General features: G+C 44.1%; 1 protein-coding gene across 1 annotated transcript in view; it reads right to left on the reverse strand.

Annotated features, from left to right (window-relative positions):
- Nucleotides 1-4,406: 4,406 nt before the first annotated feature.
- Nucleotides 4,407-13,335, reverse strand: part of lurap1l (leucine rich adaptor protein 1 like) — a 10,034-nt gene continuing 1,105 nt past the window's right edge. Inside the window, exon 2 of the mRNA XM_008289293.1 lies at nucleotides 4,407-10,158. Coding sequence (XP_008287515.1) covers nucleotides 9,769-10,158 — 390 coding nt within the window. The 3' untranslated portion in view covers nucleotides 4,407-9,768. The remainder of the gene's footprint in view (nucleotides 10,159-13,335) is intronic.

Raw genomic sequence — 13,335 nt, forward strand, 5'->3', positions numbered from 1 at the left:
AAAAAGCCAGTTCCTGAACACTTGGTCACCAAGCTGGTCAATATCCTAAAGATTCCTCCTCAGTAAATATTCACCGGGTCGCTGCAGAAGGTCTTTTCCTGCGTAAGCTGGAATATATGAGGAAGTGTTCCTGAAAGGCCATTAGCAGAATAATTTACAACTGAACGGGCTGCTAGTTTTTAAGACCCAGAAAATCCGCCGTGCTCTTCCAGCACTTCTTTTTTACCCCTATCAGCAATCTGCGTGATCATTTGTCTTCATTAGAACTCTTAGCAAAAAGTACAACATCCTCTCCTGTGTGGCCGCCGCGCCGACAGAGCGAACGTGGGGGCAGAACCTCCATCCATCTACATAAGCAGACAAGCTGTCGGCCGGCAGCGCAACGCCGATGATCCCGTACAGAGGCAATCATTAACGCAAACTGCCGGCGGCGCGAACACTCTAAGGTCAGCTATCAGTCTCCGCGGTAGCTGCGCTGTGTGTTTTAGGGCCGATGTCACCTTGACTGGCCTCTGCCGCGCTATGTTGGGTCAACCCGACAAGCAAAAAGCGGCGCTGCGAAGAGCACCGGCGGCGATAATTATTAAAAACTTGACAGCAGGTGAGTCGTGTCGCCGCGGAACCCCTCCCTGACAGCACAAGTCTCCCGAGTCCTATCAGTAACAGCCAACTAAGAAGCTTAACCCCCTCCATCCGCCGCGGCACAAAGAGCTGTCTGTTAGCCCACGGAGGCGTCCCAGGAGTCGGCCGAGACAGGTGGCTATCCCCACAGGGTATGTATGTGGGGGCTGGGGGCGCCGAACGCCGCGGTAATCAGAGACAAGTCGAGACAAAAGCTTGGTGTTATTTCAGCGGTGTGGGTTTCCAACTGTTGAGTGTGGTGGTGGAGGGGAGAGCTGGGGATGATGACATGTCATTTATAGTGTGAAATATTCAGATATGTTACACCTTCTATGTTAGGGGTTGTCCACAAATTATTTGTACGCAGGGTTGGGTATTTTAGATTTTTCCTGGAAAGAACAGACTTGTTTTTAATGAGGTGTGCTATCAATCAATCAACTTATTTTCTATTGATATGTTAGTGAGCGAACATTATCTCCAGCAGCACTCACATGAAGCTCGTACACAGTGTGTTAAGTTTAGAAAGACACGCTGGCCTCCGTCAGTCAGCGGCGGCGTTTCACCATAATTCTCTTGTGGCAGCATGAAAACTGTTGTTCTGCTCGAAAGTCTTAACCGTCCGAACCTCGAAACCCACGGAGGCATGTTGTTTTGAAAGAACTTACACCGTTTATCCGAACCAGAAAAAACAGAAACTTAGCAACAACGGTGCGTTTAGTGCTCATCTGTGATGTTGGGAAACTTAATCTAAGCTTAAAATCAGGACGTTTTTATCAAAATAGCTTCTTTCTACGTGTCTCAATTAAAAATTAGTCAAAAAATAAAGTGTTTGCGGGGAGAGATTCTGTACAAAACAGAACATTATGTGCTCCTCGTGCAACTCTGAGGCCATTAACTCAGCTGTCACGTGACCAAAATTCAGTTTAACTGCAGGCAGTGTTTGCACAAAGCACATCAGAGACAAGTGCGTCACCATCGGAACGGTCTTAGCACTTCGAAAAGTGTTTGGAATTCAACTTTTCTAAGGGAAACACCTGCTGTACATGTTGATTCCAGACTTTTTCCCCCATTTTCTTTCTTCGTTTTTAATGATTAACGTCATTATAACTGTGTCCAACTGCACGAAACATTAAATTCTTCGTGCTGAGTTAAATCCACTCTTATTATTATTCTGTCATGCTCATATGTACCAGCAACTCCCTTCTCCAGCCCAGTAAATACGGCACGGTCCCTTACATAACTCAGATGTTTTAGCTCGATCTGTATAGATTACACGATCGTGTGAGGAAACTCTATCCGATTGTTCCGCCCAAATTTACACTCCAGCTCTAAACCTCTTTCTCTTCTGCGTGCAAACTTCCAGGTAAATCAAACCTCCCCCCAAATGACAGAAGCGGATGGAGGCCGTCCAAATCCCGCTCAAGTAGAAATGATCTTGTGTTTTCATTGAAGCTGCGGATTTGAATGAGGGGGCTTTAAGAGGGTGCCAAGGAAACCTCGCCAAGTTTTGCATCCTAATCCTGCCCCCCCTCTCCGGATATTAGAGGTCCTTTACCTCTTAAAGCAAAGCACTTGAGTGAAATCTTCAAGGTCCCGTTACACCAGCCTTGAGATGCAGAGGAGGCTGTTTTAGCGGCGAGTTTTGAGGTTTTGAACTTGGACGGCTCTCAGACCGGACAGGAGATGGACACTGACGGCTTTGTGCGTTCGGGTTTGTCAAACCGGGGGTTGCTGACATCTAGAAGACCGATACAAAAAGCAGATGACAGCTAAAAAATGCGTCCTGATAAGCCACAAAAGCATGACGTAACACGTGTTGCGTCCAGTATTTACAGAAAAATCCAATAATATGATTATAATAGGAGTGCCCTGAGAGGACCGGGAGGAGGGAGGTTCTCCTCTTGCAGGGACAGCGATGGGAGAGTTCAGTACATTTGTTCGTTCCCAAGAGGATCACATCTCTTTCGCACGAAGGATGACAGTTTATGAGGGAGTGCAGACAGAAACCGTTGGGATCCCATCGTGACGAGAAAGCTGCAGGGCTGTGGGAGAAAATGTACAGAAACGATGACAGAGGAGCGCATTAAAAAAGGAACTTATGTGGGCAACAGCTTCGGGCAACAGGAGCTGAATCGTGAAATTCCTCAGCAGAATTCTTTAGGAGTCTTGAAAAAAAAAGGAAAAAGATGAGCGTGGAGCGAACACATCTTTGACGGCGGAACAGTTTATATGTATTTTATGTGACGTCTGAATGGAAAAATGTGCACAAATGCTAACAAGAGCAACATAATACAATCCTGAAAACGCCGCAAGACTTCTTCATTAAGTCGTCAGATCAACGTTTCTCGACCTCTTCGGGTCAATCAATTGCAACGCTTTCCTGCCGACCCCAAACTGCCCTCATTTGACCTTAATGAGCGTCCAGGGAATCACAAAGCAGAAACGTTTTGGGTTGAACCACGCTCGCCGACCGAGGGTGAGCCCCGGCTCGGCTCTCTTTGACGGCGCGGGGTCATCTTGTTGCCAGGAAACATTTGAAAAGATTCTTGACCTCTTGGCCGGTTGCTGGGAGGCCACACCGGTTGGAACCAGCGAGGAGATTATACACAGTGAGAACATCTTAATGTAGTCCATTTCCGACTGCAAAGCTGCATGTTTCACACAACAAATCAGAGTTACACCAAGTTTGCAATATATGCACCTGAAATAACCGCATACACCGAAGAGCTTCTGTAAACTTCAAAGCAAAAAATTTTTTCTGCCTCTTCTGCGACTCGCAAGTTGGCCGTCAAAGAGCAAAGTGAAAAGTTCAAACGCTCCGACGGGGTCAGCGCCTTCTGTACAAGTCTCTTTGATTCCTAATATAGGCACGGAAAGGCTTCCTGGCCTGGATAGAAAGAGAAAAGGGAGTGAAAAAAGGGAGGATCAAATAGGATAGGGGTTTGTTTTGTTCTCCTCTTTCTATCGGCTGAAGGTTCCCGGCTTGTGCAGCCTGCTTTTAATCTCAGCCGGCTCAACGGCTCGGACCGCGATGGTGTGGTCAGGAAAGGGCCTCCGATCCAGAGATGCAACAGCGAAGATCCAACAGATGGAAAGATAAAAAAAGGGGAATGAATGCAAGAATGGGAAGAGGGAACATTGGGGGGAATGGAAGAGCCAGACAAAAAGTAAGAGGAATATATGTCAGGACGTATGAATTATTGAGCTTTAGTCACTTTAGTGCCATTAATCTGCACTGTGTGATGATTTCACGTCCACCGGCAGTTACCTAAGGGTTACACACTTGGGGCTGGGGATGACTAATAAGCCAATTTTTAGTTCCGGAGTCGCACAAAGGAGCTGTACGGGAACCTCATTCACTGGAACACATCATAATAGTCGGGACATGTGTTGACATTGGCGGTGGTCACAGTGGAAAACCGGTTCCTCTACAAATGAATGCTTCACAAGCAGTTATTGATTGCATCCGAAATTCAACAGAACTTTCACGTAAACCCTATTTAAATGGTTAAAAGTTGTCTGTAACTGATGGAATGATGGTTAAATACAAATGTAAAAATTGATAGATGGCATTAAATCTTCTTTTCAGCCAACACCAGGATGAACCAGCTATTTATAAATCCATCTAATTGCTGAGGTGTAGCCACTAAAAGGTAATTAGCGCGTACAAAATCAGGCCGCACCATTAAAGCTAAAGGAATGTTACCCAACCAACCAAAACCAACAAGGTGTGTGAACAGAACGTCATCATTGCACCACAAACTGCAGCAGAACTTCTTTTGCAATTCCTTTGGCAAATATAGGTGTATTTTTATTTTACTTGGATACCGATCAGCCACAATATCAAAATGACTAACAGATGAGTGAACGACATGAATCATTTCAGTACAACGCAACGCTCTGCTGGGAAATCTCAGTTTCTGGTATTCACGTGGGCGATACTTTGACGCCCACGTAAATATTACTGCGGACCAAGAAGCGGGACAACACACCTCGACACTGATCGAGCAACACAACCAAGAGCCCAAAGCATTGATCCCTAAATTCCCAAGCTCACAATCTGATCGAGCAGGTATTGGATGTGCCAGACTGATCAGTCGAGTCTCTACAGGACCCAAAGTGGGTCTCCGCCAATGTGGGTCAAGACACCTCAAAAGGTTTCATGTCCAGAGCTGTTTTGGTGGCACAAGAGGGACTTAAACAATATCAGCATGCATGTCTTTTCAATGTATGCACACATATTAAGAAATACAGAATCAGCAGTGTTAGAATGATTCGGAAATATTTGATAACGTAGCCAATGCTATTTGCTAATCCAGGCTAACGTTGCTAGCTAGCTGGTTGGTTATTTTGAGGTCCACTGTGTCGTTAAATTGAAATTTCATTAAAAAACCTCACAATTTACACCAACATAAACAGTATTTTCCAGTGTCTGGTCTCACGTACTTTACCGTACACACAAGTAGCTTAGCATACAGCATGCTAACAGGCTGGTTTTGTCTGTTGGTTCAGTTGGCAGACAACAATGTGAAATTGTGAAATGGTTCGTGAGAACTACGTAATAGTTTGTTCTGGTTAATGTTTAGCAATTTGTAATTCTCCATTAAACATGTTAAAATCAGGTTTTATTTAAGGTTAAAGTTGCAAACAGCTGGAAACCAACTTACTGTAAAAAATAATTCAAGGAATCTATTCTCAAGATTGAAAAAAAAAAACAAAATCAAATTTACTGATTAAGATCAACTATTTAAGCTGCAAACTATATTTTGATTATCAGTGTGGACATAATGATGTCGGTAATTGCATCAACTTAATATTTTGTGTAGTTTCAACTCAAATTTTCGCATCGGTTGATTTAAAACTAAATTTAAGTTGAAGTGACTTGATGAAACTGGCTTCAAATCCCCTTCAATATCTTAACATGCCTGAACAATTTCAGACAGTTAAGATATTGGTAATCAAAAATACATTTGATTGTAGAGGAAAGTCTAATAGCCCTGACTCAATATCGTTTGTTGGTTGAACCTAATTTCATTAAAAGCTCTCGTAACTCTAAAAGACTGATGTAAGCTGTTGAGTTAAGGTTTGTGTCGAGCCCAAACATTATTTATTGTGTGGATATCCTTCCTGAATACCCCTTTTTAGTTGTTATACTTTCCATTTATGATCAAACCACAACATGAAGCGAATGATGTTTCCAGTGTCGTCACAACAAATACTGTGAAGTATCCCGTAGTGTGAGGCAGCTTTCATGGGCTAAAAGTCAAAGTGTGGAGCAGAAACTTAAACAAACCAAAGTCCAGTGGGCCAGTAAACACTAATGACCGTCGTGACTCATGTGTAATTTTGCTCCATCCTGTGGGATTCAGAGGAAAACGTTCCAGAATCGCTCTCACAGCTTGTTTAGTAGCCTTCCTGGCTGTAAGTACATCAGATAAATAATCAGCCACTCCTGGTGTTTATGGTGATTAAAAAATCTGCCCGAGTTATGGGCGGAATGCAGCCCGAGCAGCCTGGAGGGCAATAACTTCTCAAGCTGTCTGCTCGCCGTATTTGGCTTTCTCCGATGCTTTTCTGTGCGATGTTTACAGAAGCTTCCGAAGGGTGTTCGTCCAAATCTCGGCCGAGCGATTGAAGCGAGTGGAGACGGCCATTGTTAATATTTGCACTGACAGAAAGCAGTGTCTTTGCGGGGGCAGCGAAAGTTTCACGAGGCCTTTTTAAAAAGTGACTCGCTGAGCCACGGCTTGGCAGAAGGCCAGCGGAGCCACTCGGAGGCATTATCTAACGAAAACTGATGTTTTCCTGACGAATAAGCGAGTCGGCTTCCTGCTTGCACGGCGACCTAACGAGGATCAAGTGTTGGTCCGACGCCGAACGCTATCGTCGGAAAATCCCACGCGAAGGGCAACATAAGGGCTAAATTTGACGTTCATTAAGCAGACGAAAACGAGATATTTGCGCCATGAGACGGGCCTTGTTAAGTTTTCCACGACTTCTAACCCTCAAACATGGAGGTCCCTCTGCCTGGGAATGTAACAGCTTCATGTATCCATCACACATCCATCACACTCTTTACTGTAACAGGGATGTTTATGGACGTCTATTTAAAGCTGCAGAAAACTGTGAAACAAACCGCAGAGAGAGAGAAGCTAATTAAACGAGAATAAAGTAACTTGACGTATGTTTACTCTGAATGCGAGGCTTCCTGTCTGAGGGGTCCACTTTTGTCTCCGGCTCTTTTGATCTCCCCCTAAACCCCACTCCAGTAACCCATATCCCGTATCCTCATTTGCTAGCATGGTGACAGTTTCCCAGATACCAGACGGTATTGGTTTCCCTTCATCTTGTGGCGCAGGTCCAACCCCAGTGTCTAATTTGCTAATGGATCCCTGCTGGAAGCTGCCGTCTCGACTGTACGACGGTGTAATTATTTGTGCTCAAGTGAAGTAACTGAGGACTAACTAAGGGAATGAATAAATCATTGTTTTGTACTCTGCCCCCGAACTCAGGGGACGGCGGCTGATTTCTTCCTTTTGTTTGCTTTCTGCACAGCCTGGATGTCATTCACCTCCACAATGCGGCGACTATAATTGCTGTGAGGTTGATTTGACAAACTTGCAGTAACTTTACTTCACTGCAATGACAGCAGGACCGCTCTCCTACTTCCTAAAAGGGACAATTATACTGTAATGCTTGAGCACAGCAATCCGTGTGTTTCCTCCAACACGACTGGATGCTTTAGTGAAAGACAGCACTTGTCTGAATCTGCCTTTCATGTCGGAAATGTACACTTATAAGGGCAGGGGAAGGCCCAAAAGGCAACTCCTGTTCATGTGTAGTGTACCATGCAGGACTCAGGAATTTTAACTCGGAGCTATTACAACACAAACTCACAGAACCTGTTCTGTAGGTCCAATTATTTCAAGGCCACTAGCTCTAGTCTCAACATTTCCCCCTGAGCCACATTAGCTATCATTCATCCATTACACGGTTACATTTGTTAGGTTAAAATTGGGCGAGTTGGGAGAACGGTTTTTCTTTTTCGGTTTTAATTGAAACGTTGACAAGAAAAGGTCGTGCTGCCATTCAAAGATCCCTTCAGTTTAGTGGCCTCAGCCTGGTTCAGCTTGACGGGGGGGGGTTTAAGCTTGCCAAAGCCTCTGGGAGCCAGAGATAAGGGAAGGCAGCATAAAACCAAATAAAGCCGCTTTGCACTTGGAGTGAGACAAAGTTACAAGCATGCTTAATGTGCCTGGATAAAGTGATTATATCTGTCTGGACCTACTGTAACACTAAAAGTGTGCTTTTGTGCCCAGTCGTGCCGTTTCACATTATGTAAGAAGGCTGGAAGACACCCACAACAATCCTTCACCATGCTAAACAAGATCAGGCCCAAACACGAGGCAGGTCTGTGGACAAAGTGAATAATTGAAGACTAATCCAACAAGGCCCTGTTTCCAAAAGCCAAGTCCTGATGTCAGATCCCAGTATAAGAACTACTGGAGCACTGTGGCCTGTGGCCACTCATTCATTTGCAAGCCAAAGAGACCAAGGTTCTCATCTTTCCTATAATGACTTTCCCTGTATACTCCGTCTGGAACTTCAATTATCACATGAAAGATAAGAAGCTGGCGAGCTGCATTACAAATGAGAATAACACAACAGACCTTCAAATATTTTGCATGGTTGGCATTTCAAATTAAGCTCCGTCTCGTTTTAGTTTGAGTTGGTTGTTTCCAAACGGAGCGGTCCAAGCGTTCCACTCACGGCCTTCTGGTAACACGATTCATCATCTGTGATAATGCTCGTTACGCCACCATAAATATTATCCCCTCTTTTAATAGCTGGGGAGTCTTAAAAGGCACAAACGAGCAGCCATTTGCCAAATTTAGAACCATCTCCCAGTGTTTTGACAAAGGTACGCGACAGAAGGAAATAACATGGGTAATTTTCCACGGCACATTACACACAGCAGCCCAAAGTCTGACTTCATTATTAATAAATCGTCCTTAACTCAAATTTACTAAAAAAGGAAAGCGCCATAATGTGCACTTTCCATCTCATTAGGACGCCATAATGAGGTTTGTTTCTAAGAATTGGATGAGCGCCCAGCAGCTCCGACTGCATTAAGAACTTCACACGATGTGAGCAAAAAGAAATCACAATATATTATTTCATTTCCACAACAAAGCAAACAGTAAAAAAAAAACAAAAACAGCTTTTTCTTCCAAAAGCGGGCGTCGTAAAATACACATGTCAAACAAACCGACATAAGGAGTTTAAAGCTAAGATAACACATTTATGTACAGCAACGTATAGCTCTTGTTAAACCTGTTTTTTCTTTTTTTAACAGCAGAGAATTAAAATGTGCCGACAAAGCAAACATGTGTTTCGCATACGTCCGCCATCCATTACTCTCCCATCTGGCGTCGACGCGGTTTTGCCTCCAGCTCAAATGATCTATAAGACAATCAACATTACTTTGGTTTTCAGTCAAGCGTCTGTGCAACTAATCTCTGGTGTGCGAGACGACAACTTCTGCCGCCGCTGAGAGGAGCTCAGAAACTCCCATCAGTAAAAAATAATTAAAAGTTTCACATGTGCAGTAGGTGGTGCTCAGAATTTGGCGTGGATTCAAATTGCACTTGCTGTAACACTCAAACTAAAGGCTTTGAAACAGTTTAACCTCTCAGCAAGAAACGTCCAATTTTCCAAATGGCTGCTAAATCCTAATCTACTCCTCTGCTGAGATCAGCTGATTGTGGTTTAACCAACACGAGCCCCGTTTTCCACAGACGGAGGGGAAAAATGTCGCGGCACGGCTGATGCTGCTGCTTTTTGTTCAGCCTTTCTTCAATACTTCTAAAGCTTCGGGGTGTGAAAGATGAAACTAGGCACCTCGAATCACAGTAGAGCACCTTCGTAACGGAATTAATCTGCATGATAAGACATTAAGACATCACTGTTAAGATTTAATTGTCAAGTGGTTTCAAGGTAAAAATGTAACATGAGTCGGTGAGACGGCTGCTAGAAAAAATTAAGCGTGTGGAAAAAACAAACAAACTGGCAGCTGTGTGAGAAGAACGTTTTTAAAACTGTGTCTTCACAAAACACGAGTCTCAGTAGTCTCTGTAACGCTCAGCACTATCCGAAGCAGTAGTATTCGTCCGACTCCACCCTGAGTTTCAGAGGGGATTTGCTGAAGGCGTCGCCGTCGATTACAGTTTTCTCCACGAAACAATCGAGGTCCGTGGGCGAGGGGTGATCCGGGAGGTCTTCCGCTAGCGTGTCCAGGTAGCTCCCCACAGACAGACCGTCCAGGCCGTCGCTGTTGCCGTCGTTCAAGCTGTTGAAGCTGCCTCTCAGCGAGGCGCCGTCCTGGCTGTCCGACAGGCTGTACAAGCTGCCCGTCAGGCTGCCATCTTGGCTGGCAACACCTCCTTTGTCCTCAATCATCCAACGGATGGACTCGATGCCCTCGTTGATCGACATAAGCTGCTGCATCAGCTTCACGTCGATGGCTCGCAGGTTTGCCTGTTTGTTGGAGGGAAAAACAACCAAGTCAGGTGTTGGTACTCAAGGATGACATATGTAGCTTAGCTTAGCATAAGGATGGTTCGGTAACAGAAGGCACCTAGCAACACAACTAAAGCTGATGAACTTACATGTCATTTCTTGTTAATTATTCATCTAAAATAACATGTCTAGGTGAAACTGTGCAGTTTTCTGGACTGTCATGGTTCTACAGGTGCTGGCTGTAGCCTTATGCTTAACAGACAGATGTGTATTAGCTTTTTCTCATGATATTTTGGCACCTATGCACATTTCTCCAATTCCCAAACTTAAACATCCCAGTCAGGTTGTGCTACTTAAGGATGACGCATAATTTAAAGGAGGAGTTTGACACTTTAGGAAAGCTTATTGGATAGATGGACACCATTCTCATATCTGTCTACTAAATATACGGATACAGGAAGTTGTCAGTTAGCCTAGCTTAGCATAAGGATGGTCACGTAGCAGATTGCACCTATCAACACCACTAAAGCTCACTATGCTACATGTCATTTCTTGTGTAATTAATCACATGGTGTGAAGAAGAAACATTGCAGTTTTATGGAGAGTTGTGGTTCAGAGGACAGATTGTTTGGTTCTTATCTTATTTTGGCGTAAAAGCAAATAAGCACATTTCTCAAAATCCCAAACCAATACTTAGACATCAACAAGATGATGCATGATTTTAATTGATCGATGGATAATACTCCACTAAATATACAGATACAGCAAGCTGTCAGTTAGCTTAGCTTAGCATAGGGATGGCAAACGGCTAGCCTATCTCTGTTAGATAATAGAGCCTATAAAAACCAGTAAAGTTTTACAAGTTACACACCATTTCTCGTTATTGAGCCACTTAAAACGAAGTGTGAAGATGAAAAATTACAGTTTTATATCAAGCTATGGTGCTAAAGGGCAGTTGGCTTGGTGCAGTTTTATGGACAGTTATGGTTCTGAGGGCACTTAGCTTAGACGTTTATATACCAGACAGACGTGGCAAGAAAGCAAAGATGCTCATTTCTCTAAATCCCAAACTGTTCTTTTAGTCACTACACTACGTCGTCTTGAGCAGAACAACCCTGCACTGTAGCATTACGAGCTAAAGTTAGCATCAAGATTCAAAGCCAATTCTTGACCCTGGAAACAGCAGTTGAGACAACAGTCCCACCGGCGTTCACACACGTCCATGACAACTGTGCAAACTTCACAGATTTCCTCCTTACAACTGCGAGGATTCTTGTGTCGTCTCGAGGCAGGAACACTGCGTGCAGCTTTGTTTGGACTATCAGTCTCGGTTGTGTCACGCCGACTGCGTGGAACCGGAAAAAGGACTCGTGGAGCTTGCACATCCAGGAGACAGTCTTCATCCCAGATCGTGAATGATAGGCCTTTCTTTGCACAGTATGGCCATTGATTGAACTCCTCGTCACGACAAAGCGCACTGTTGAGCGTGGATGGAAATAGACAGCCCCATGGAGTCATTCAAAGGGATTCCCCTGCGTCTACTGGGTGACGAACGCCCGGTCTGAATGAAAAAAAAATGGTAAACGGGCAGCTGCAACATCCTGCCGCGGTCAAAAAGCATGGAGGCAGATGAAGGCAGACAGGGCTGGTACAGTGTTCCAGACAGCTGGCTTGACACAACAGCCTTTCTTTGGAGTGGATTTGCAACCGCCCTTCGTTTGGCTCATATTTCTGGCGGTGTGTTTGTTTTGCAAGTATAACCACCTGCTTTATGCACACAGCGAGGCCGAGCAGATGGAGTCACACCGGCGTTTTAGTCCAAGCAGCTATCTCGTGTTAATAGGATGGCACCGGTGGGCCTGTATCGCAAAATGAGTTTCAGAAACACAATTAGTGCTGCATAATTTTTTGTCTGCGCTGGATGGCAAACACACCACAACGCGCTTAATTTGTCATATATAGCTGAAAAAAAAAAAAGACCTGGTTTCACCTTTAAAAGTTAATTTGCTCCTTTGACAAGGAAATAGAAAAAAACACACAATGATGTCGCCACACAGGTTTGTGCGTCTACCAGACGTGTGCACAGAGCAGTCTGATTGGATTAGTGGTTAAGCTGTAAAGGGAGCCATAAAACCAGGGAGGCATGGGTTGGCTCAAATTTGCAATCTAACAGTAAGAGGCTGCTGATGAAATTACACTCAATTATTCTTGTTGTTTTTTTTTTTTTAAAGTCATGCAGTTCATTTTTTCCTACTTGAGGACAATAACACGATGACACAACCCCCGGTGAATGTGTCAAGTCAGGTTGAAACAGGAACTAATTAAACTACGGTACAGATTGTTCAGCTCACGAGGACAAAATGTGCACTTCCTATATTGTCCTTTAACATCACAATGAATCTAATCCTATCAACGCAACGTCTGTGGAGCTCGGTCAGTCTGCCGGCCATGACGCAGCCCGACTTCAGTCTGCAAAAAACTCGGTCAACAAGACCATCTGCTCAGGAATCCTAATACCTTTGGTGACCTTACTTATTCAAACTGGGAGGAGGTGGGGGGTGGTTTTGCTGTGACTCCAGGCCCGGCAAAGCTTCAGTCAGTCTAACGTGCATGACATTTGGAAACTACTTATTGAACGTTAGCTGCCGTGTAATCATGCAAAGATAATTACGCTGGCACAAGCGGGGCCGAGTTCGGATCACAAGAGGGACCGAGCGGAGGAGGGTGGCTCAACAAAGGTCTCTGTGGTGAATACGTGTGAACAGCTCTCACCTGCCGCCTGGCTTCACGGCGCTTTTAGGTTAGAATAAGCACAACAGAACGTTTAGCAACCACATGTTGATACGTGGAGCTGTTTTACATGGATAGGAATTTACTCTGAGTCTGGGCAGGCTCCTGTAGATGCAATACAGTGGATATAATCACTTATTTTGCATGTAGCAGCCATATTTAAGGAGGTTTTTTTTTGCTATAATTTGAATGCTTGTGGGTAAATAATTAGCTTTAGCAACAGTTAATGGATAGGAATTTGCTGTGAGTCTGGGATGGTTCCAATAAATGTAGTATAGTAGAAATAATGACTCATTTTGCACAAAAATAGCCATGCTGCAGAGATATTTTACATATTTTTTAGCATTTACTTGAACATTTATGAGTAAATAATTAGCTTTAGCAACAGTTAATGGATAGGAATTT

The sequence above is a fragment of the Stegastes partitus genome, unplaced genomic scaffold (assembly GCF_000690725.1).
Source record: "Stegastes partitus isolate 25-593 unplaced genomic scaffold, Stegastes_partitus-1.0.2 Scaffold604, whole genome shotgun sequence".
Classification (NCBI taxonomy): Eukaryota; Metazoa; Chordata; class Actinopteri; family Pomacentridae; genus Stegastes; species Stegastes partitus.